The sequence below is a fragment of the Canis lupus genome, chromosome 8, assembly GCF_011100685.1.
Source record: "Canis lupus familiaris isolate Mischka breed German Shepherd chromosome 8, alternate assembly UU_Cfam_GSD_1.0, whole genome shotgun sequence".
In the NCBI taxonomy this organism is placed as follows: Eukaryota; Metazoa; Chordata; class Mammalia; order Carnivora; family Canidae; genus Canis; species Canis lupus.
This window is the reverse complement of record NC_049229.1, coordinates 62,805,488-62,830,550: the sequence shown is the minus strand read 5'-3', so window position 1 is coordinate 62,830,550 and position 25,063 is coordinate 62,805,488. Positions and strand designations below refer to the sequence as shown.

At 36.7% G+C, this 25,063-nt stretch overlaps 1 protein-coding gene across 6 annotated transcripts in view; it reads left to right on the top strand.

Annotated features, from left to right (window-relative positions):
- BTBD7 (BTB domain containing 7) overlaps nt 1-25,063 on the top strand; it is a 109,468-nt gene that overhangs the window by 47,280 nt on the left and 37,125 nt on the right. For 4 of the 6 annotated variants that reach the window (XM_038545584.1, XM_038545583.1, XM_038545585.1 and 1 more), the window contains 2 exons: nt 7,878-8,065; nt 8,740-9,819. In XM_038545584.1, coding sequence (XP_038401512.1) covers nt 7,984-8,065; nt 8,740-9,819 — 1,162 coding nt within the window. In that variant the 5' untranslated portion in view covers nt 7,878-7,983. Of the gene's footprint in view, nt 1-826; nt 847-7,877; nt 8,066-8,739; nt 9,820-24,911; nt 25,031-25,063 lie in introns of those variants that run through there. The other 2 variants (XM_038545588.1, XM_038545586.1) reach the window with 2 other exon arrangements.

Genomic DNA, 25,063 nt, shown 5'->3' with positions numbered 1-25,063 from the left:
AGCTGATAACAGACATTTAAATTCTAGCAATAAACTTTACATATCAAATTTAAGGATTTAAATGTAAGCCAAAACAATTTTGATAATTCTGGGATCTGAGTGATACAGGTTTGGGGGCTCAGTATACTATTACCTTTGGTATATTTTTGAAAACTTGTATGATATTTAAAATCAGAAATGTGTAAATAAATACAAATAATATTTTTTTATTATTTTTTTTTAAGATTTTATTTATTTATTCATGATAGACATAGAAAGAGAGAGGCAGAGATACAGGCAGAGGGAGAAGCAGGCTCCATGCTGGGAGCCCGATGTGGGACTCGATCCTGGGACTCCAGGATCGCGCCCTGGGCCAAAACCAGGCGCTAAACCACTGAGCCACCCAGGGATCCCCACAAATAATATTTTCTAAATATAAAAGTTAGTTAAAGTATAATACATTATTTCTGGCAAATATAATTTTATGAAATATTGTTTATTTCATTTGACATTGAAATATTTTTTCCTTTTTTTAATTTAAATTCAATATGCAAGCATATAGTGTAACATCCAGTGCTTATGACATCATGTGCTCTCCTAATGCCTTGTTACCCAGTTACCCCATCCCCCCACCCACCTCCCCTTCAGCAAACCTCCGCTTGTTTCCCAGAATCAGGAGTCTCTCATAGTTTGTCTTCCTCTCTAATTTTTCCTCACTCAGTTTCCCTTCCTTCCCTTATGGTCCCTTTCACCTTTCACTATTTCTTATAATCCACATATGAGTGAAACCATATGATAATTGTCTTTCTCCAATTGACTTATCTCACTCAGCATAACTGTCCAGTTCCATCCACGTTGATATGAATGGTAAGTATTCATCCTTTCTGATGGCTGAGTAACATTCCAGTGTGTGTGTATGTGTGTGTGTGTGTGTATCTTTTTTATCCATTCATCTAAGGACATCTTGGCTCCTCCACAGTTTGGCTATTGTAGACATTGCTGCCATGAACATTGGAGTGTGAATGTCCTGTCGTTTCACTACATCTATATCTTTGGCTTAAATACCCCAAATAGTCCAGTTGCTGGGTTGTAGGATAACTCTATTTGTGACTTCTTGAGGAACCCACACACTGTTTTCCAGAGTGGCTGCACCAGTTTGCATTCCCAATAGTGTAAGAGGGTTCCCCTTTCTCCACATGTTCGCCATTTGTTGTTTCCTGTCTTGTTAAATTTAGCCATTCTCACTGTGTGATATTGCATTGTGGTTTTGATTTGTATTTTCCTGATGACAAGTGATGTGGAGCATTTTCTCATGTGCCTACTGGCCATGACCTAGGAATATTTGTGTATATTTTATTAATGGTTGATACAGTGAAACAGTCCTGAAATGAAAAGATTTTTCCTATCTAATTTTTTTTCAAATGAATTCTCTGATGCTTGAAGAGAAATATAGTAATAATTAATCTGTTTTACTTTATCTGGAAAAGGAATTTCCTTAGATAAGTCAGTTTTGAACCTTAACCATAAACTTCAAAAGTGAATGTTTTTTGATGACAATAGTTTTTTGATGGCAATGTTTATAATTCTTTTTTAAATTGTAGACTGTATAATACATATATGTATAAAATTTGCCATCCTATTTTAACTGTACAGTTCAGTGGTATCACGTATATTTGTATTGTATAACTGTCACCACCATCCATCTCCAAAGCTCTTTTATCTTTCCCAGCTGAAACTCTACCCATTAAACACTGACTCCCTACACTCTCCCTCCTTCCAGCCCCTGACAGCTATCATTCTGCTTATGTCTCTATGATTTTGATTACTGTCTCTTTTTTTTAAGATTTTATTTATTTATTCATAAAGAGACACCGAGAGAAAGAGAGGCAGAGACACACAGGCAGAGGGAGAAGCAGGCTTCACGTAGGGAGCCCGAAGGATCATGCCCCGGACTGAAGGCGGCGCTAAACCGCCGAGCCACCAGGGCTGCCCTCTGAGTGTCTTATATAAAAGGAATCATAGAATATTAGTTATTTTGTAACTGTCTTACTTCACTTCTCATAATGTCCTCAAGGTTCTTCTGTGTTGAAGCCTAGATCAGAATTTCCTTTAATTTAAGGCTGAATAATACTCCATTTTACGTACATACTACACTTTGCTTATTCATCTGCTGAATAATATTCCATGTATATACACCCCATTTTGCTTATTCATCCATTTGTTGTTGGACTTTTGGGTTGCTTCCACATTTTAGCATAATGCTACTATGAACATGGGTGGACATGTCCCCTGCTTTCATTTCTTTTGAGTATATAGCCAGAAGTGAAACTGCTATATCATATGGTAAATCCAATTTAATTTTTTGAGGAATTTTTCAAACTGTTTTTCACAGTGGCCATTTCCATAACATACGTTTGTTCTCACGAAGTATACACAAAAGTTCCAATTTCTCCTTGCCAACACTTGTCTTCTGTTTTTTATTGATAATATCAATAAAATATCACTCCTAATAGGAGTGAGGTGATATCTCATTGTGGTTTAATGATTTGCATTTCCCTAATAATTAGTGATATGTTTTCATGTGCTTATTTGGTGATCCATGTATCTTCTTTGACGAAATATCTATTTAAGACCCTTTCCCATTTTTTAATGGGTTTGTTTTGGGTTTTTTTTTTGGGGGGGGGGGGTATTGAGTTGTAGGAATTCTCTATGCATTCTGGATATTAATCTCTTATCAAATATATAGCATGCAAATATTTTCTCTCATTCTGTGAGGTTATAGTTCACTTTCAAAAACAAGGTTGACCAAAAGAAAATTGAAGGCCCTTTCCAGCTCCATAACTCTGGCATCTCTGCCTTAATAAATATGTTTAATGAAACATAGTTTTGCTTTTGTTTAATAAGTTGCTGCTATAAACACTTGTTTTCTGTTATTGGAATGACTGAGGTTTGTGGTGCTGGGTGGAGATCCTCTGCCTCTGTATTAGATGGCCCCAGAGGACACATATGAGCCTAGTTCATGGCTTTCTGAACTCCCTTCCAATCTGGTCTCACCATTTTGAAGAGATCTTCAAACAGCAAGGGTCTATTGCTGACTCTGCTTCTCACTTAACTGTTCACAGTTGCCTTTTGTTTTGTTCTTAAAATGTATCCAAGGATAGAAGATAGAATTGAAGATTTACAAAGTAATCCTGGCTCTTTCACTTAGTATCTCTGAGACCTTGGGCAAGTTACTAACTTCTCAGCCTCATCAGTAAAAGTTACTGGGAGATGTTAGTATATGTGAAGCTCTAAGAACAGAGTCTGGCATGTATTAAAATCCCAATAAGGGGATCCCTGGGTGGCTCAGTAGTTTAGCACCTACCTTTGGCCCAGGGAGTAATCCTGGAGTCCCGGGGTCAAGTACCACATGGGGCTCCCTGCATGGAGCCTGCTTCTCCCTCTGCCTGTGTCTCTGCCTCTCTCTCTCTCTGTCTCTCATGAATAAAAAAAAAAATATATATATATATATATATATATATATATATTTTTTTTTTTTTTTTTTTTTTAAAGAATAAAACTTCAATAAATATGAGTTGTTATATTGGGTAAAACATGCTTGGGGAATGAGGTGGACATAAAAAGTCTTACACTTCTAACTTAGGAATTTTTTTTCTTTTTAAACTTTGCCTTATTTCTAGCTCTGGAAGTGTGAGACTTGTCTGTAGGGGTGTCCATTCAAACCACTTGGCCCCACTAGACCCAGGCTATCATGTTCTGGCATCTTGTCTGATTTGTACCCCCTTTTCACTCTCAAGCATCCTGGTGTGATGGTATGTTATGTGATCACCTTAGATTTGACAGGGCTGAAGGATTACCATAGGTTTGCATTTCTCTTTCATTATGAATTGTTTTTTATATTTATATGTGCCCCACATTCCTATCTTTCTATTAACCATAGTTAATAATCAGTCTAGGAAGAAAACGTGTTTAAAACGCAAAATCCAATTGCCTCCCCACCCCCTATACACTAACATTTAATATAAAAATTACTCCCTTCCCCATCCTCATTTTCCAAACCAGTAAGTCATACAACTTCATTGAATTTTAGGAACTCTATGTCAACTTTTTATTTTACAGATGCTGAGACCCATACATCTCAGTTTTAGGATTCATAGAAGTTAAATGTGACTTATCCCGTGTACGTGATACATTAGTGACAAGATTACACTATCCCAGGACGCTTGATGTCGATTGTTCTCTCTACTGAGTAAAACAATAAAAAGTGTTTTTATGGCAAAGATTAAGGTTTTCCAAAGTGTATCATATAAGCACATTCCTTTAATGCTCTGTGGGGCAAAGGGGCTCCCTTAGATTATGCCAAATACTTCCTCTTGGAGGTTCACAATACACCTTAGCACTTTAAAGATGCTAAAACAAAAAAAAAAAATAAAAATAAATAAAGATGCTAAAACATTCTGGAGTAAAGAGACCTATCAGTTTTTGTTTAATCCTGCATTTTCCGGACCTTGGGTAAACTTTGGAAATGTTGGTCTAAGGGTTTTTTGAAAGGCAGAGAGGTTGATGTTTTGTTTTATTTTGTTTTGTTTTTTCTAAAAATATTTCCATGGGATTGTTAATTCTGTTGCCTTTGGTATCATTTCTCCCCCACCCCCTCATTTGGGGGGGAATCTGCTATAATCACTGAAACTTGTTTTAAGCCAGTTAGATCATTTGATTGAGATTGGTCATATTAACAGAGGGATCTCTCATAGAATGGTGATTCTAAATCACCATTTATCAGCTTTCTAGGGCCATTTGCATCCTGAGCCCTCTTTTCCTTTCTTTCCCTGCCATATCATCCAAAGATTGGATTTCATCCTGATTTATATAAGAAACCGACGTTGCTTGCCTAGAATGAAAACATCCTTGGAGAGATTTAGCTGTGACTTATTTCCAGCATTTAAAGGCAGTGGGTTAGATTAAGAACTAAATAGCTTAACGCTATGTTCCATATGGTATAGGGGTTTGGTTACTTAATAAATAAAATTGTTCCCTGAGAATTTTGAGAAATACGGTTTTAGTAGTATAACTGTACAGTCAGGATTACTTCCAAGATTTGAAACTAGGGACACAAGGTGGATTTAAGAGTTATATCTAATCCTAAGAAATCTCTCCCACTAAGTCTTTCCAAGACGTATGTTTATTTTAGTATAAGAGCTCCAGTAGGAAATATGCATGTTGTCCAAATCAGTTCATCTTGAAGGGAATTCCCAATGACTAGGAGCTGCTAGAAAGAGACTCTGTCCCAAAGTCCCCAGAACATTTTTGTTTCAAGTCACCTCACCAGAGTGAGACCCCAGCTGTCCCTGTGGTGCTAATGACAGTGGCAGTTAGCCAAACATCCTTATCTCAGCTCATGACTTCCCTAATGCTTGCTATATGGTCTTATGTCTCCAGTGGGGTTGATGATGTTTTGTATGGTTGCTTTAGAATTTATAATTATACTTATAAAATTGAGCTTTTTTAAAAAAGAAGAAAGAAAAAAGAAAAAAGGTGTTTTTGACATGATTTAAATTTCAAACAGACCAGGGTAACCATTTTGTGTCCCTATAAACCTTGCAGAATTCTCAGACGAAAATAATTCTAGATGTATGTGCATACTTTGTCACAGTGTGACAAAGTGAGAGTAGGAACTCTGTCCATTACTGTAGACACTGATTATTCTTAATCTGGAAGCGTGACGCCATATTTGTTTGTTTCAGCCACATATTTTGTGCGATGTTAGTGAGTTTACTCTGTAGTCCTTAAAAATTAAAAAGCAAACCACCTGGTTGGCTCAGTTGGTTAAGTGTCCTACTCAATTTCAGTTCAGGCCATGATCTGAGTTGGGAGATGGAGCCCAAAGTCAGGCTCCACACTCAGTGTGGAATCTGTTGGAGATTCTTTCTCCTTCCCCCTGTTTGCACCCCCCCCCCACCCAAAAGAATTAAAAAGCAAACAAAATAAATGTAACTTTAAGAAGGAGTAAAGAAGGAAATGAAAAGAGACCTACCATAGGAGGGACACTTTACCAGCACTTTTTACCCAGGTTCAAAGCTCATCTTTTTAATCCTTTTTTCTCTCATTTTAGTAAAAGGCTTTTATTTTACATAATTTTTTGTTCTGCATTTTTCTTAATTTCTTAAAATATTTTCTTAATATATTTTCTTAATCTCAAATAAATTTGAGAAAGAATTCTCTGTGCTGTTTTTAACTACAAATTTTCAGTGATAAAAGGATTTGACTTGTAAATGAAGCCACAAACTTGGCTTCCAGGACCCTAGTTTCTTCTAAAGAACTACTAAACGTACCTGATAGAACCTTAAAACTTTTAAGAAGCTCAATTTGAAAACTAAGATTTATTAGACTTACTGTTTAAGTTTGAACTGAAATTAACACAGGCAGATTTAATTTCTGTTTTACAAGAATTGACAATATTAACTATAATGATAAATTTTTTTGACAGTGTTCAAAATTACCCCAAAAAGCAGCTTTTTTTTTTTACATTTCTAATATTTAAGAATAAAAAACTGTATTTACTTACACTAAGCATCAGACTTTAAAAAAAAAACTGACTTTGGTAGAAGAAATAATTTTGACAATTTAATGTTTACAAAAATAATACATTAAACTCTTTGGGTTCCTTGCTGGTTATTTCTTATAGAATGCACTGTCACATCTCTGTCTACTCATAGCCTTTCTGACTTCAGTAGCAGGCACCCAGAGTAAAAAGTTGAATGACATGCTGTGTTTTCCTTGGTAGGTAGGTGAATTTCAACTAGGAAATTTGTTTGTGTGAATGTATGATTTGATTGGATCATACACTTACCTCCACTTTGCATAATACCCACTTTGTAGAATGTTTCCCAGTCTTGAACACTATAGGTAGATCATTCTATGCTTAAATTTTCATATTTATAGTGGAAAAGTTGAAGGAAGCACAGATGTTAACAGTGATTTTCTTAAACTTGAATTCCTATGGTTATGCTGTATCAGTAACAGAGATTAAAAATTTCAAGAATCTTGACACACTTCTGTTTCTAGCAGATTTTTTTGTGATTTTGCTTGTGTGTGTTTAACTCTATTTGTTAAATCATTTCTTCCTTCATTTTGAGACTAGATTATGTCCTGATTGGTTTCATAATAATTCCAATAATAGATTTTGAATTGTGTTTTCTCTTAAAACCATTATCCTTTTTAGTCAGATAAACTTTGTATGTCCTGATGCTATACCAATACCAATATATGTCCTATTAACCCTGTTCTCTAATCTTAGAGTGTTTTGTTTTTGTGCATATATCTTTTGCTGGTAGTTCTGATAGTTAAGGTTCCATGGTATGGAATTTACTCTATAATTGTTCAAATTGTCTCTTACTGGTACTGCTTTGTCTGTGTTAAGTCTAATATCAGGTAATAGAAAGCCATATTTTAATTTCAGGGGTTCACGAAGAGGATAACCTCTAATATCAACCTCTTTAATGTATATAAATTGCTTAGAATGTTAGATTATAATGACTGGCAGTTGCCTCTAAGAAGTAAGAAAAAAATTGAAAAAAATTTTAGTCCTCTAAATACTTTTCCCTGTAATTTGAAATACTCTTTCCATAATTATATATTTAAATTAGTCTGATTTGTTACTTTATCCTGCCTTAGAAAGTATGTAATTGGTACATTTTATGGTTCAAAATTGCAGCTAACACTGATTCATAATTCAAGCTTAACTATTTGTTTACATTTTCTGAAATTTTTACATGTGAATTTGACAGCCTGTCATTTGCAAATAAAAGCAGTTTTCAGTAGCCTGCTTTTTTTTTTTAACTGTGTAATTTGAAATACATTTGAAAAAATGAATAAAATTATTTTTGTTTCATATCAAGAAATGGATGAAAAGAGGCTGCTGGATCCAGGGTTGAAAGTTCGTAAAGGCCTCTGGGATTACACTCTGAAGAACCAGCAGATGGAATGCCTGAGTGACTGAAGAAAATGGGTGCTAATGCATCTAACTATCCTCATTCATGTTCCCCGAGGGTAGGGGGAAATTCTCAAGCCCAACAGACTTTTATAGGTAACTGTTTCCGTTTTTCTAATTTCACTTGCTTTTGTGAATATTATAAATAGAATTTGTTTTCAGTGGCCTTTCTGGATGAAACTGTGAAAAAGTTATTATAGATAATAATTCTGCAACATCCAGATTTTTTCCGAAACAAATGTAAATCTGGCTTGTATGATTTTTATTCTGACCAAGCTGCTATAGCACCATTGATCTTTTCTTCGGTGTCTTAACCATAATTGCCATTGCCCTCGGAAAACTGGCAATCTCCATTGGTGTAAAAATAGTGAAATACAGGACATCCTTATGTCCTGGTCCATTTATTTTCTCTAGTACAAACCACTGCTAGTTAAAAAAAAAAGTCACAATTATATACAAATAGTATTCTTAATTTACAGATCTGCTTAACTCTCATTTCCTAAAGATCCATGATTAAAATCTGTTAGTATCTGGTTTTTGATAGCCAGAGAACCAAAAGCATTTTGTCAACTAAAGAATAAACTGTCAGTCTCTATTTCTTATTTAATATAGAAGGGAATTATTTGAAATTTATAGAAATAAAAGTCAGTTTTATTTGAATGGTTCAGGAATGTCTGTTTATAAAAATTTTAGCATAAAATATGTGTTAAAGTGACATTGAAAATAAATGTTGAGAACAAACATTTTCATTTGTTTGATTTCCTTCTTAGGGACATCATCCTACTCTCAGCAAGGCTATGGTTGTGAATCAAAATTATATAGCCTTGACCATGGCCATGAGAAACCACAAGACAAAAAAAAGAGAACCTCTGGCCTTGCCACCCTCAAAAAGAAGTTTATCAAGCGTCGAAAATCTAATAGGTCTGCCGATCATGCCAAGCAGATGCGAGAACTCCTCTCTGGGTGGGATGTTAGAGATGTTAATGCTTTAGTGGAGGAATATGAGGGAACTTCAGCCTTAAAGGAGCTTTCTCTACAAGCCAGTTTGGCTAGACCAGAAGCTCGGACATTGCAGAAAGATATGGCCGATCTTTATGAGTACAAGTATTGTACCGATGTAGACTTAATATTTCAAGAAACTTGTTTTCCTGTTCATCGTGCCATTTTGGCAGCAAGGTGTCCGTTTTTTAAAACACTGCTTTCTTCCTCACCGGAGTATGGGGCAGAGATCATTATGGACATCAATACAGCTGGTATAGACATGCCCATGTTTTCTGCTTTGCTACACTACCTTTATACAGGAGAGTTCGGAATGGAGGACTCAAGGTTTCAAAATGTTGATATCCTCGTTCAGCTTAGTGAAGAATTTGGAACACCAAATTCCCTTGATGTAGATATGCGTGGACTTTTTGATTACATGTGTTATTATGATGTTGTCCTTAGTTTTTCTTCAGACTCTGAACTGGTTGAAGCTTTTGGTGGAAATCAGAACTGTTTAGATGAAGAGCTCAAAGCTCACAAGGCTATTATTTCAGCACGGTCCCCATTTTTTCGGAATTTATTACAAAGGAGGATACGGACTGGTGAAGAAATCACAGACCGAACTTTGAGGACTCCCACAAGAATTATATTAGATGAGTCTATTATACCAAAAAAATATGCGAAAGTTATATTACACTGTATGTATACTGATATGGTGGACCTTTCCGTCTTGCACTGTAGCCCCTCTGTGGGGAGTCTCAGTGAGGTTCAGGCTCTCGTCGCAGGGAAGCCAAACATGACCAGGGCAGAAGAAGCCATGGAACTTTACCACATAGCACTGTTCTTGGAATTTAACATGCTTGCACAAGGTATGAAATTCTGGCTTTTAATTTTGATTCCTAGAATTACATAATTGTTTTCCAAATTCAAAACACAGCCAGTAGGTTCCATGATTTGGCTGTTTGGGATGTGCCAGGTTGTTATTTTGAATCTGTAGTTATGAAATCTGAGAAACAATTGAAAGTCAGTATTAATATGTGTGTTCATTTAGTACTAAAACCAAGCATTCAAAACTGCTAAGAGCAATAGATGAGATGAGAGACTCTTAATTCTCTAATGTAAGACAGTAGGTATGGGATATCTAACTACCACCTGCACTGTCTGCACTCAAGCTTTGAACTAGCCTCGTTTCCCAGATATCATGGTTATTCTTGATTTTATGACTCCTGGGATAACTTAGGTTGTCATTTTTATACTCTGTAACTTACTGATGTTTAAATGTTTAGAAAGAGAATGAAAATTCCTTCCAAAAATGAAAATAGTCACATTTGGATACAGTTTATTTGAACCAAAGAATTAGGCAGTTTCTGATTTAAATTTTTAGGCATTATGTATCTTCTTTTCAAGCTTAATTTTACATTAACCAACAGCCTCCAGTGGGTAAGGCAAGGTCAGTGCTAGACTCGAGCCTTCTTTATTTAATCTAAACTAAAACTTTTAGGTTATGAAAGCACATTTCTGGGGCTACAGGCAAATAAATACATGAAGATAACATCAAAAGAATTATGTATCTATTGGTAAACATTAGAATCTTAACTTATCAGAGCTGGAAAGAGACCTTCCACACAGAGCAAAGGGAATTTGTGGTCTTGAAAGAATGCACTCTTTGCTTTCTGTGGCCATATGTTAAAAGAAAACAAGCTATATGACATGAAATTACTTAAGAAATTTAGCCAATGAGTATTTCCTAAAAGAACATTAGAAGTTGCCAATTAAAAGAAAATGTTGGGATGCCTGGGTGGCTCAGCAGTTGAGCATCTACCTTCGGTTCAGGGTGTAATCCCGGGATCCAGGATCAAGTCCCACTGTTGGGCTCCCTATGGGGAGCCTGCTTCTCCCTCTGCCTATGTCTCTGCCTCTCTCTCTCTGTCTCTCATGAATAAATAAATCTTTAAAAAAATAAATATAATTAAAAGAAAATGTTAATGTCTATGGCAAAAGACAGGAATTTAATGAAATAAGGAATCATGAAAGCTACATTTTTCTAACTTGAAAATAAAAATGTGTGTTGTATGGCTCAACCAACAAATTAATAGGACTTTGAGAAATAAAAGCCCCAGCTAAATTGCAATAATTAATTTCATGAGAGGAATTATACAGAAGTTATTGATAAACCTGAGTAGAAAAGGTTGAAAAGGTTTACATAAAGGATCTTTTAAAATCTTATTTTAGGGGCAGCCCTGGTGGCTCAGCGGTTTAGTGCCGCCTTCAGCGCGGGGCCTCATCCTGGGGACCTGGGATCGAGTCCCACGTAGGGCTCCCTGCATGGAGCCTGCTTCTCCCTCTGCCTGTGTCTCTGCGTCTCTCTCTCTCTTTCTCTCTCTCTCTCTCTTTGTGTGTGTGTGTCTCTCATGAATAAATAAATTTTTAAAATCTTAAAAAAAATAAAATCTTATTTTACCATGATATTTCTAGTGATAGTACTAATTTAGTTTTGTTACCACAAAGTGTTGTTAAAATATTTTTATTTAAAACAAGAATCATTACATTGATGATAGTAGTCTATTTTGATGTCAGACTATAGGAAAATAATGTTATCAAAATAACCTAGCAGCTTGACCTACCACTATTTTATTTCTGTAAAACCAAATTCATCAGAAAGTTTGAAGGTTGCAACGTTCCCTAAAAGGTGTAATAACATCTATTTTCTCAAATTGGCTTTGTTTTTTGACATGTTTAAATACTAAGAAACCAAAGTGTATTGTATACACTTTTCCTGTTTTTAAAAAACAGGAAAACATCCCTTAATACACTTCTTTGGGAGTTTGTTGTTTTTGTTGAATGAAATGAAAGTAATGAAAATTAAAATGAAAAGTAAAATTGTGAGCCTGCTCTTGGATCTTAGGTAATACTTGATCTAAAATTATTTTTATGTTACATGAGTTTAAATATTTTTTTATGATTTAGCTAGAAATTATATTTTTTGAGTACATTTAAAGATATAAAACAACACTCCTTGTATTACCGTAGTTTTGGTTACTGTAAAAACTGTATGTATATTCCCTTAATATACACATGGTTCTCTGTTTCATTATTCAAAATACAGAGTTTAGGTTATTTGGTGTTTTGATTTTTGATTGTAGGCCTTATGTAGGCCTTATGTTTCCCCCCATGACCATAATACTGTTCATATTAGTGTTTATAACAGACCATACCTGCAGCATAATTTTTACCCCATTTCTCTGGGAAGAAGAATATTCGGTCACTTGGAGAGGAATTTTATACTATGAAGTTTAGAAGCTCAGTTCAGGCTCTGGAACCAGACAAACTGGATTTGAATCCTTCACTACCAATTTTTAATGTGCTTGACCTCAGAGCAAATCACCCTTTCTAAGCTTCTGTTTTGTCTATAAAATAAGAATAGTAACCCTTGAAGTAGGATTGTGAGAATTAAAGGAAATGATGTATGTTAAGTGATCTGACTGGCACCTGATACAAAGTTAGCATTCAATAAATATTAGCTGCTAAATGATAGTCTTCAGAACACATTTCAGTTTTATAATTCTATTGATTAAACTTAATACTCAGCATATTTCACAGATTTTTACTAAGTTATTACTAATTTTAAAACTTTCTTATAATTTTATCACTAGTGAGATGGTACATGCCACTTATCAAAGTATTGTAAATATCTGGCTATTTGGTTTTTCTCAGCAGGAGTTCTACAAGTAGATTAAGCCTGTAGTACTCTGAGGCATCTATTATATATAATGAATTAGCATCTCTCTGATGCATCCAGCATGGTTATAGTTATGTACCATTTTGGAGAGAATTAAGAAAATAATCACTAAAATCATCTGTGTTCTATGATGCAGACAAGGGCTTAACTTCCAGTTAAGAGATGCTGTGAGACTAGCCTGGTGGGCAGTGTGAAGCTAGGACCTTATTGTTCTCATCTTTGTGTCCCCTATGCTGAATAGTGGGCATTCAGTAAATGATTCTGAATTAATGATGGTTACTTTTTATCCCTAAACAGATTTAACTTCCAAAGTTAAAGCCAAGTTTTAGAAGGAAACAAATTCTGTCAAGGGAGGCTGGGGACCTTGAGACTAAATATGTCCTTCAAGACGGAGAGGTGATTTAATAGTTTCAAGAGCATTGTAAAAAGAAGTGATAATAGGCAGACAGCCAAAATGGTTTGGATCAAAGGACAGATTCCTGACCTACACTGAGAATTCGTTTTATTCAGACAAGTAGGCAGTCACATTAGGGAGGTCAATCAATAGGTAATGGGGGGCCTCAACTTACTGGCCTGGCATTTTAGGATAAGCTTTAATTTCATTTGATTTCCTACATAGCAGATTAAATATAAGTTTATTTCTGGCTCCTCCAAAGCCCTAATGGTATAGTAAAGAACTAAAGTAAATATAAACCCTTAAGGACAAACATATCCAAGAAGAAAACAACAGTGGAGAAATACTGAAATTTTTAGAAGCCAGAAAGTAGATAAGGACTTATCACTGGCTTAACACAGAGGAGAACTCTAGAGCCTATAGAGGGAACCACTGAGGATAAGAGAGGCAGTTCACAGTACTTAGTACACTGGAAAGAAGGAATAAGTGAAGCAAATTAACTGAAAAGAGAGATTTGATAAGTCTGAATACTGACTGGATCAACCCCTTCCTCCACTCTGGAATTCACCTTTATAGGTGGTGTCAGAAAGGAATGAGATTTTGTTTTCCCCGTATAGTGAGCTGGTTTTCTGAATACCCTCTATTTAACAATCCATATTCTCCTCTGTTGTGTGCTTTTTTTTAAAGTTCCCCAGTATGTATGGGTCACTACTTTTTCCATTTTGTTTCAATAGCCTGTCTGTCCCTCCATCAGTATCACGTGTGCAAGGTGGCAAATCCTAACCTGCCCCTTTAATTCCCTTCTCTACCACTGCTCCCCTTCCCCCCAACCCTGCCCATAGCAACCAAACACAAGAAACCTTGAGATTTATTTTCTAAAGAAATTGAACTAGAGAGATTTCAAATCTGGAAATAGCTACAAAGAAGGAGAGTGGAGGTGTGGGGTAAAGCACAAGGTTAAAATCTGAATTTATGTGAAAACTTACAAAGTAAATGGCAAAATCTTTCCTCTTCCTCTGCTCTCGTTCACGCCAGGCAGATACAAGATAAAAAATTGAAACTTTAGAAATAGTGAACAGCCCAAGGGTATATAGACTGGTGGAGACTGATATGGTGGAGTTCCATGAAGAAGTTTATGCTCAGGAGTTACATGGTGACAAAACCAGTTTGCCTTCCAGTTTTTCTACAGAGAAAACCATAGTCAGCAGTCCTGCTTTTGCAACAGAGCTTCCACACAGTAGTTGAGTGCTTCATTCTTAGATATGAAAACCCATCTAAGGCTCACTGGACTTTTGAAAAAAGCTTCCAAATTGAGACAGAGGTCAGAACAAAAAGAACAAAGTGTTAGCAGAAACCTTGAAGAAAGCAGAAGAGAACTTCAGCAGAAGCAGAAATGCCCTTAAGTTAGAGAGCTGTTGCATCAATGAGATATAAGTAGGATGCTGTAAGAGTAAAGACAGGAGCTCTTGGAAATAAGGTAGCAGAAATGAAAAATAGAAGAATTGAAAGATATAATTGAAGAAATCTGTAAAGTAAAACAACAGAGATGGACAGCAAAGTATAGTATTGGTCCAGAAGATATAACAATTTAACAAATGGTGGTCTTAAAAACACACCAGAGAAAATGGAAGAGCAGCAGTATCTAAGGAGTAATGTAAGAAATACTGTTAAAGCTAAAGGAATTTATTAAAAGCTTCATCCTGGGGCGCCTGGGTAGCTCAATCAGCTAAGCCTCCAACTCTTGATCTCAGCCTGAATCTTGCTCTTGGGGTTGTGAGTTCAAGCCATGTGTTGGGCTCCGTGCTGGGCTTCTACTAGAAAGAAAGAAAGAGAGAAAGAGAGGAAGAGAGAAAGGAGAAGAGGAGAGGAGGGGAGGGGAGGGGAGGGGAGGGGAGGAGCTTATCCCTTCCCCTAGGGAGCCATAGGGAAAAAGAGAAGATTCTAAAATGTTGCAGAAAGGAAAAAATTAGATTCCATACAAAGAAACAGGACTCCAAATAGTATTGAACTTTTCAATAGCACCAGCTAAAACACTCTAGTACAGAGGCATAGTGCCTTTAAAAAGCCGGTAGAAAATTATTTTCAACGCAAAATTCTATTTAGCCAAACTGTCAGTCAAGTGTAAGGCTAGATAAAGGCATTTTTTTCAGTCTTGCCTCAAAGAACTGATCTCCCCTGCTGCCCTACTGAGGAAGTTACTAAGGATGTGTTCCACTAATTGATGAAATCTGAGATCCAGGAAATGGCATCAAACACAGAAAATAAGAAAGGGAAATCTTAGTATTCGCTGTATAATAGGTGTAGTAGGCATCATGTCTAGACTGGACCAGGAGGGCCAAAGACTCCAGAAACATTAAATGACAAGGGGCATTGAAAGAGATTTCATTTATCTTATGATACTTTTATAAAGAATTAACAATAGAGTTAAGAAAATGAAGCAAATGGGAAAAGAAAAAAATTAAAACTGAGAAAAATTTAAAATTACACATGGAAGAAAATATGATTCTGGTACACTGCTTGGCTCAGCAGTAATCAGTATTTAAATAAGGACACTGAATATTGATTTAATAAAAATTATAATACAGAGTGGTGAATACCAGAAGAAACAACTAAGAATTGAGAGTAGTTGCCTCTGAGGAGCAGGACTGGGAGTAGAAAAGAGAGAGGAGAGAGTTTTGTTTTTAGAATAAGTTTTTTGTTACTACTAGCTACAGTACTTTTTAGATTATGAGCATATACTGCTTTGATTATAATTTTTAATACAATAAAGATATGAATGACATCTGTGCTCAGAAGAACCAGAGAGAACTAGATAGAATAGGCCTTAATCCTAAAGAACTGGGGGATTTGTCATATGTATCAATAATGTTAACTAATAAGATCATGCTTATCATTTTAGGTTACAAAGGGCTTTTACTTTCTCATTTGGTTGCCCTGACAACCTGAGTATGGTGGAGCACAGAGATGAATAACTAGCCTTTTCTTGAGATTATGAATGATAAGGTTGTGACTCATACCAGCCCCTCTGACCCCAACCCCAGAAATGTGGGCATTTTGAGAGAGGGGAGCAATATGAGAACCATTTTCCAGGGCTGAAGGTGGGAAGCCACTGTGACCTAGTTGTAAGAATGAAATAGCAGACTAGTGATTGAAGCATCAATTCAAGAGTCTCAGCCATGAGCCTGGTTTGTGCTGAACCACTTGGGCAGGAATACTTGAGGCAAATGTGGGCCCAGCTAAGAGGTTTTAAAAACAGGGGGAGGGGGGACAGGGAGAGGGGCAGGGGCCTGAGTAGGTCACCACCCAGACTGCTTCAGAACACTTAACCAGAGAACAGAGGGCTTTGTATTGAGTAGGCCATTCTCTCCTGAATAGATGAGGGTTCTTGTATCAGTTATTTGACTTTTTTGGCTATCAGCATTACAACCTTCCTAGTTTTGAGAAATTCCTCACTGTACAGGTCTTTTTGGATGGCAGAGCCCAACCCCCAGCATAAAAACTCAAAAGGTTACATACTTGGTTTCTCAGCCTCTCAGTGGTTAATGTTTAAGCACATGACCTAGGCTTTTTGAGTTAGGAACTGATAGGACAGGAAAGCAGGGACTGTAGAGAACTCTTTCTGTAAGCAGGGTGGAAGCAGCAACATCTAGTGGGAAAGGAGAGAGGTCAGTGGCAGTGATTCCACTGACAGCATCCACCATCTGTACACCGAGCAGGAACTGTGTGGCCAGGGACCCAGGATAAGCTCTTTTCCTGACGTAAGCCTCACCTTACAGCCTTTCTCTGCTCTTTGTTGTTTTCTGAGTCTGGTCTTCACTTTCTCAGCAACTGTGGGCTAACAGTATCCTTTCAGATAAACTCCTTTTCTGTTTAAGCCAGCTAGAGTTGTTTTCTGCAGTTGCAGCTTGAAAGCCTGGTTGAAAACAGTACCTATATTAAAAAGACCAGTGTATAAAATTCCAAAATAGATGGCTAGATTGGAAAAGCCTCAAAAGAAGGACCAGGTGTTTTGAGTACTGACTTTCATAATGATTTTAGCATGCACTATACTGTGTAAAAAACACCTCTGAAAATGTGAGTACCATGATGAGAATATATACTGATTCCTAATTTTTTTTTAAAGACTTAATTTATTTATTCATAAGAGACACAGGCAGAGGGAGAAGCAGGCTCTATGCAATGAGCCCAATGTGGGACTTGATCCCAGGACTCCAGGATCATGCCCTGGGCCAAAGGCAGGCGCTAAACCACTGAGCCACCCAGGCATCCCTGACTTCTAATTTTTTTAGTAAAAATCCACTCTTTAGGAGAACTACAGGTTTTCTTACGAATTTTAACAACTCTTGGGCCTACCATATGAACTTATGTTTCCAGGCGCCTCGGTGGCTCAGTCAGTTAAGTGTCTGCCTGCAGCTCAGGTCATGATCTCCTGGGATCAGGTCCCATGTCTGCTTCTCCCTCTGCCCTACCCCCCTCGTGCTCTTGCTCTCTCCCTGTCTCTTTCTCTCAAAAAAATAAAATCTTAAAAAAAAAAAAAAAAAAACTTCTGTTACCTTGTCATAAATATTATTGACCTCAGAACAAAACAGCCCAGAATTAGCATCAGTATCTACATGTATATTCCAATTTAGGACACTTTACAGTAGTATACTTTAAACTGCAGATTTTATTTTTTCATCTTGATCAAATGTGTACTTTTCAGTCTTTGGAATATGAAAATTATATATAACATTAGTTCTAAAGTAGACTCTAATGCATTGCCCATATTTTTAGTCATAGTGCATGTGATTATATTTTATTGAATTAAAAAAATCTAACAGAAACAACTGAAAGCAGTGAGTGACCTAATTTTTCCCCTAGCAACTTGGTCAGATTTCAAGAGTGTGTGTGACTTGAAACAAATGCAAAGTAGTAAAGACTAACTGTCCAGACTCACTAAGCCCTTCGTCCCTCTTCCCATCCTCTCCATTGTCCTTGTGTTGACACTCATCTTCTGTTTCAGTTCAGTTGACTTGGCAGTTCATTTTGCTTCTGTCTGTAATTGTTTCCTTTTCAGCAAATTAGTCTGAATATGCTTTCTAGAGAATAATGGAGCTAAGTTAAAGACCATTATCAACAGATCAGAATACTAAGTGAAGATTTCAGTTAACTATACAACATAGATGAAGAATTAATCTCAGTTTCAGGAATGATAATTCAAACAACTCTCAAATTATACATCTCTAGTCATAATGACACTTAGCACTTAAGAAAGTCTTTACTCAAAATTATGGGTGAGCTCTAAAGTGTAATAATATATTGCATTTTTTATTTTAGAATTTAAACCATTTTTCATATAGACTATAAACTCTTCACCTCTGACCCTCTGCTCACACTTTGCTTTTGTCTTAGAATATCTTTGCCTTTGACCACTAAATGTCCCAGTTCTACCTTACTCTTAAAGACGAAATTTACATGCTACTTCCTTTTGTTTTGTCTTAGTATTCCAAGTTAAAAGCATTTTCCACTTCCTGCAAACTACTTTTACTTTTCTTTTAGGTTCTTACATATAACTTATTTTGTAATTACCAATGTACCTGTCTCATTTCCTCTGTCAGTTAGTGTATTATATATTCCCTAATGACAAGGTCAAAATCCTCATCATCCTGAATCACCCCAAGAACCTAGCACAGTGCTTTGCTCTCTTAGTAGACTCTCCGTTACATTTTTTAAAATGTTTTATTTAAATTAAATTTAATTAACATACACTGTTATTAGTTCCAGTGTTAGAACTCAATGAGTTACATATTTTGAGTTATCTTAATACTTAGGAAAACTGAATGACTTTTTCTTTTTAAAAGGGGGTGTGCGTAATAAACATTTAACTGTATAAGTTGCATTTCCATCTTGGAGATATGAAGCCTTATTTTTAAAAATAAGTTTAGAAGTGATCTAAATGGTATGTAATTCTGTACCATTGAACTCAATTTTTTTTTTATTAAAGATTTTATTTATTTATTCAGGAGACAGAGAGAGAGAAGCAGAGACACAGGCAGAGGGAGAAGCAGGCTCCATGCAGGGAGCCTGACGAGGGACTCGATCCCTGGTCTCCAGGATCAGGCCCTGGGCTGAAGGCGGCGCCAAACCGCTGAGCCACTCGGGCTGCCCTGAACTCAATTTTAAGTTAAATTTCAAATAAAGGGGGATCCCTGGGTGGCTCAGCAGTTCAGCGCCTGCCTTCAGCTCAGGGCATGATCCTGGAGTCCCAGGATTGAGTCCCACATCAGGTTCCCTGCATGGAGCCTGCTTCTCCCTCTGCCCCCCCCCCCCCCGCCCCTCTCTCTCTCTCATGAATAAATAAATATTTAAAAATTTCAAATAAAATCTTATCAACTCTTTATTTTATTGTCTATTGATATGTAATATCAGTTGAATTTAACATATTCTTGGAAGCCAGTCAAGGCTATTATTAATCTTTTGAAGCCATAAAGTTTAATATAAGGACAATTAGGAGGTTTTCTCAACAATAAGCCAAATCTTTTCTCTGTCATACTAAAATCCCAAGGATGCCACAGTCAAGGAAAATGATAAAACAGAAAGACTTGCTTGGTTTGATTTGATTTTATTCCCCAGCACAAAGCATATGTTGGTTATAGTTAAGATCTGAGAGATTTAATTAGAAATGTATAGACATTAACATAATCAGACAAAAGATGAAATGTTATATTCAGGTCATTATGGATATGAACACAAAACTGAACAACATAGGGACAAGAAAGAGCTGAGCATTTATTATTTGAAGAGTACATGGAACTCTAGACACCATGAAGATAGCAGAAAGCATCTGCAGTGTATTCTGAAGTAGAGAGAAACTTGATTTCAGATTAGCATTTTTTGAACACCATTACTATACAAGATGCAATACCAGGGAGAAGAGAATTAAAAGGAGCCATGTTTGAATGTCACTAACATTCAAACTAGCTTCATGATGGGCACCCCATATATGTCTTTTTATTTCGTCTTCACAACAGCCCCATGGAATTTGGAGATTTGCTCAGGTTCAGAGATAAAGAACGGTATCCAAACTTAATGGTATTTTATAAATACGAAGCCTGGGGTTAGATCTGTGCTCCAAACCTGGTTCTGCTACATACTCACCATATAAATTCTCCTGGGTTCCTCAACTTGATTTTGTTCCTTTCTCTTCATAGAAGTGTGGGCGTCAAGCACTATGCCTGACTTGCAGCTGGGAGGGGCTTAACAAATGTTTTTAAAACTGAATTTACAGGGTACCTGGGTAGCTCAGTCTGTTAAGCATCTGCCTTTGACTCAGGTCATGATCTTGGGGTCCGGGGATCCGCCATGGTCAGCTCCTGCTTAGTAGAGAGTCTGCTTCTCCCTCCCCATCTCCCCTCCACTTGTATTCACGCTCTCTCTCACTCTCAAATAAATCTTTTTTTTTTTAACTGAATTACGTTAATTCTTTGGCAAACAATTTCTAAAGTTAAGAATTGACACATCATCTGATAGCATGGTTCCAAGTTTCCAAAGTCTAAAAAATTACCAAATTCAGACTTGATTTAAACAGTGATACATAGGATTACAATTGCAGAGAACATTCAACGTTGGATGGCAAAACAAAACCATAAAAAATGGCCCCATAGAGCTTTCCCATGGTAGTAGGCTATTTGGTATAAATTCCCATTCCACTTTGATTTGATTATGGTCCCTTTTTCTCTTTGAAACCCTAAGAGAAGTGGCCTAATTGTGGCCTTTTCCTGAAGACCCAACTTATTTTTGTTTTTCTGATTCTGCCTTAGTCAAATTTTGACTACTCTTATACCTTCTATTGCCAAGGAGTACAACAAACTAAGGCAATCCAAGCTGCAGGTTATTTGGGGGAAGGCATTAGTGATCAAGGAAGGAAAATGATAGATGGAAGAACCTCAGCATTATACAGATATCCTGGCTTTTCAAACTCAGTATTGAGATACAGAGTTGGAAGTTTCTGCCTTAACACCAAATATTACACTTATCTCCTGAAAAGTCTAGGATAGAAGGGACTTTGACCAGACACAGGTGTTTGTCTCCTTCTGTTTTTGGAAGTAACTAGAAGTTACTCCAAGAATTAAGATAGATTAATAATGACCTTATTTAGCTATTACTGTGTGGAATACCCCACTTAATCTTTACAGTAACTCATATGATAGCTCCCATCGTTCTTCCCATCATAGAGATGTGGAAACAAATACTTATGTTGTTTCTTCCCCAAGGCTACTTCTACTGATCACATCTACTTTATATGTATATGAATGTGTGTGTGTATTTCACATGCATAACTTGTTCTGTTGTAGCATAAATAGCACCACACTATACTTATTGTCTTGCCTTTTTCACACCTAGCTTTGCAAAAATTATATCGATGTGTGTGGTTATTTTAATGTTTTGTTTCTAAAAATATAAGATATACTAATGTTTAGATATTGAGATAATACAAATGCAAAAGGTGTTTAAGAACCTTTTTGTCTCTTTCCAGTGAAAAATACTGCTAACAAATAGTATCACCCTATAAATACCTCCTAAAGACTGAGTCTGAGTTTGGAGTGTATGTAACTGACCAAAAAGTTTTGCCTCCAACTATTTTTTCATATATTTAGGTGAAAAAAAAAAACCAGTTTCTATTACAAATTAACATGGGCTAGCCTCACTAAATATATCTCTACGAAGGGAATGACTTTGATTTATTAAAAGACTTTGAGCTCTGTTTTGGTTCTCTTCACTATAACATTTTTATATACCTTGTACTTTATATACCTTGTACCATTAACATGGCTATAAAACTTCTTGTATATGCTTTACATGTCATGGCACTTGAAGGTGAAATATCCACACATCTGAAAGTTGTGCCAAAAACCCAAAAACAGTTTGCACCCTTACACATCTTTGTTTCTAACCATATTCCTCTTCAACCATAATGGCATTAGACCTTTTCCAAAATGGGTTGGTTTTAATACTGTTTCCACTGTCTGTGTTTCTTCCTAATGGAAACTTATATTGAAGAACAATGCTGAATTTTGAGACTGATTCACTCAGATATTTTTAGAAGATACACGGGCATCACATTGGTTCTCTAAACCTATTGATATTTAAGCTGGTATCTAATTGTAAGAGGTTCAGAAGAATTTCTAAACTAACCTATGATTAAATAACTTGTTACTCTAATGCATCATCTTAACTTTCAGATTGATAGTTTTTTTGTATATAAATGTAAGCAGTAAAAATATTAAGTATCTAAAGTCTTCATTGGTAGGAGCCCCTCCTTCTAAAACAAGTTTTGATGTCAAATTTTTAGAGATACTAAGTTAAATAGAAATGGATGGATATAGTGTTATAAATCTGATAATAGGTCTGTAAACCTGAGAGAATGGTAGCTGCATGAATCTTCAGCAAATAAAGGTGAAAATGGGATGTTATAGAGGAGAATGAAGAAAATAACCTGTTGATTCAAATAGACCTTTTTATAGAATTAGCTCTGTCACTCCTATACTTTATCCATTTAGTACTTACTGTATGCCAGAACCTGAGATTGAAGTAATGAGTAAGATCGTCTAGTGCTAAGTACCAATAGGCAGTTACAGTATTAAGTGTAGAGCAATGCTCTAGGTAGTAGGGGAGCACACAGGAAGATGAGCCTCAGACCTCAATTTAGGGAAGGGAAACCATATCAGGAGCTTCCCAGAGAAGCTGAAACCTGGAGAATGAATGGGAGTTAAAGATTGGAGATAAAGGTTAGGCAGAAGGAAAACAGGTAGAAAGGCCCAGAGATAAATAAGAGCCAGGCACTTTGGGTTGGGATGGGGGGCAGAGATAATAGAAGTGTGATGAGAAACGAAGATCCAGAGACCAGTAGGGCTGTGCATTAGAGAGCTTGGTATATATACCATGTGGAGCCATTGGGCTTTATCCTGAGCACAGCAAGTAATATGGCCTGATTACATGTGCATTTTCTGAAAGATCTCTGGCTGAGACGGTAATCAACATGTAGACACCATGAGAAATGTTCCAGAAATAGTGGGATTTTTTTAAAATACATACATCCTTTAAGCAGATACAGTCTATAAATTACTCATCAAAAACCACTAATTCGTTTTTAAGGTTTCTTGCTATATTTATTAATTTATTTAGTAGAATTTTTGGGCACCTGCTTTTTGCCAGGCACTGTTGCTAGGCTCCTAACTCACATTGTCTGTGCTAAGTATTCTCTCCATTTTATAGGTAAACAGATGCTTGAATGTATTGTTACCTGGGGTTTCAGCTAGAAAATGTGAAGTCCAAAACTTGAATCCTGGTCTTTTGAACTGCAGGGCTTACTTATTCCCATCATGGGGGAAGAGAGAGAATGGTCTCCATGAGAAGAGATCATCTGTGATGTACATTGTTTGGAAGGGAGACACAATTATATTTAAGAGATAACTAACCAGTAAATACCAAAAAGTTTTCTGAAAATCAACATGGCTCTATCCCAAAACCTTTGGAGTTTTCCTATTGTAACAGAATTAAGGATACTAACTTACTATTGTGTCACAGTGGGAAAATGGTTTAAGGATGGTAAACAAACTATAGGTATAGATGGGTGGGTTTTGTTTTTTAGTTAAAGGTATGTGAACCTCTGAGTTTTTCACAGTTCTGAGACTACTAGAATGTTTAAGATTTTATTTATTTTAGAGAGAGAGAGAGAATGTGCAAGCAGAGGGAAGGGAAGGGACAAGTAGACTGCACTGAGCGCGGAGCCAGACATGGGGCTTGATCCTAGCATAGCACCCTGAGATCATGACCTGAGCCAAAATCAAGTCGGACACTTAACCAACTGAGCCACCCAGGTGCCTCTAGAATTGTTTTTATTTAACATTTGAATAAGTGACGTGTGAGTGGAAAGTAAACAGTACTTTCAGGTCATCAGCATTTTGGTTCCATTTATTTATGTATGTATGTATATATGTATGTATGTATTTATGTATTTATAATATTTTATTTATTTATTCATGAGAGACACAGGGAGAGAGAAAGGCAGAGACACAGGCAGAGGGAGAAGCAGGCTCCATGCAGGGAGTCCGATGTGGGACTTGATCCCGGGACCCCAGGATCAGGCCCTGGACCAAAGGTGGCACTAAACGGCTGAGCCACCCAGGGGATCCCCTCTGTTCCCTTTATTATCTTTGAGTTGCTCTCCTCTCCTCCTACCCTCTCCAAGTCCCCACAGATCCTGTGCTTGCTTCTGAATTAGAATATACCAGTATAATGGTACTCAAGGAAACTTAATTACAGTAAGAGATTTTTGAGGAGTAGGGAACATTTTTTCAGATGAGGAAACAGATGAAATTTCATACATCGCACAGTAACGGGAATTGGGGTCGAGTCTCTGGTCAGTCTGACTGTTAGTATGCCACATCTCTAGTCAGATGACCTCAGAATGTGTGTTCAGTTTCAAGGAGTTTGGGTGTCCTCTTCCAGAACTCAATCCCCCTGCTTCTAGTATAGCAGAAGCTTAAGTAGGGTGTCTGTGTTTAGAGAACTGACATCCCTTTCATCGTGCTGTTTTCACTTATCCCAAAAAACACTTAAGCCTAAATATTGAACATACCATATCAAATATTAATTTATGAAGTAAACATTAAAACAATATAAATATATATTCAAATAGGTATCAAGAGTTCTTAGTCTTGTCTTTTTCCTTTTATGTCTTCGAGAAATCTTTCTGTTAGCCTCTTCCTTTAGCCTCTTCCTTTATGTACCAAGTTACTACAGTAACCTGTTTCCTATCTTCCTCTCTGTCCTTTCTTTTCACACAGCTTGGCAAAAGAATCAGAGTAAAGAATTCAAGCGCTCCGGATACATTTTCATACACAAGCAACATGAATCTGTGATTGCCTCTTTCCCATCGGAAAAGGAGTAGTGGGGCAGCCCCAGTGGCGCAGCAGTTTAGCGTCGCCTGTGGCCTGGT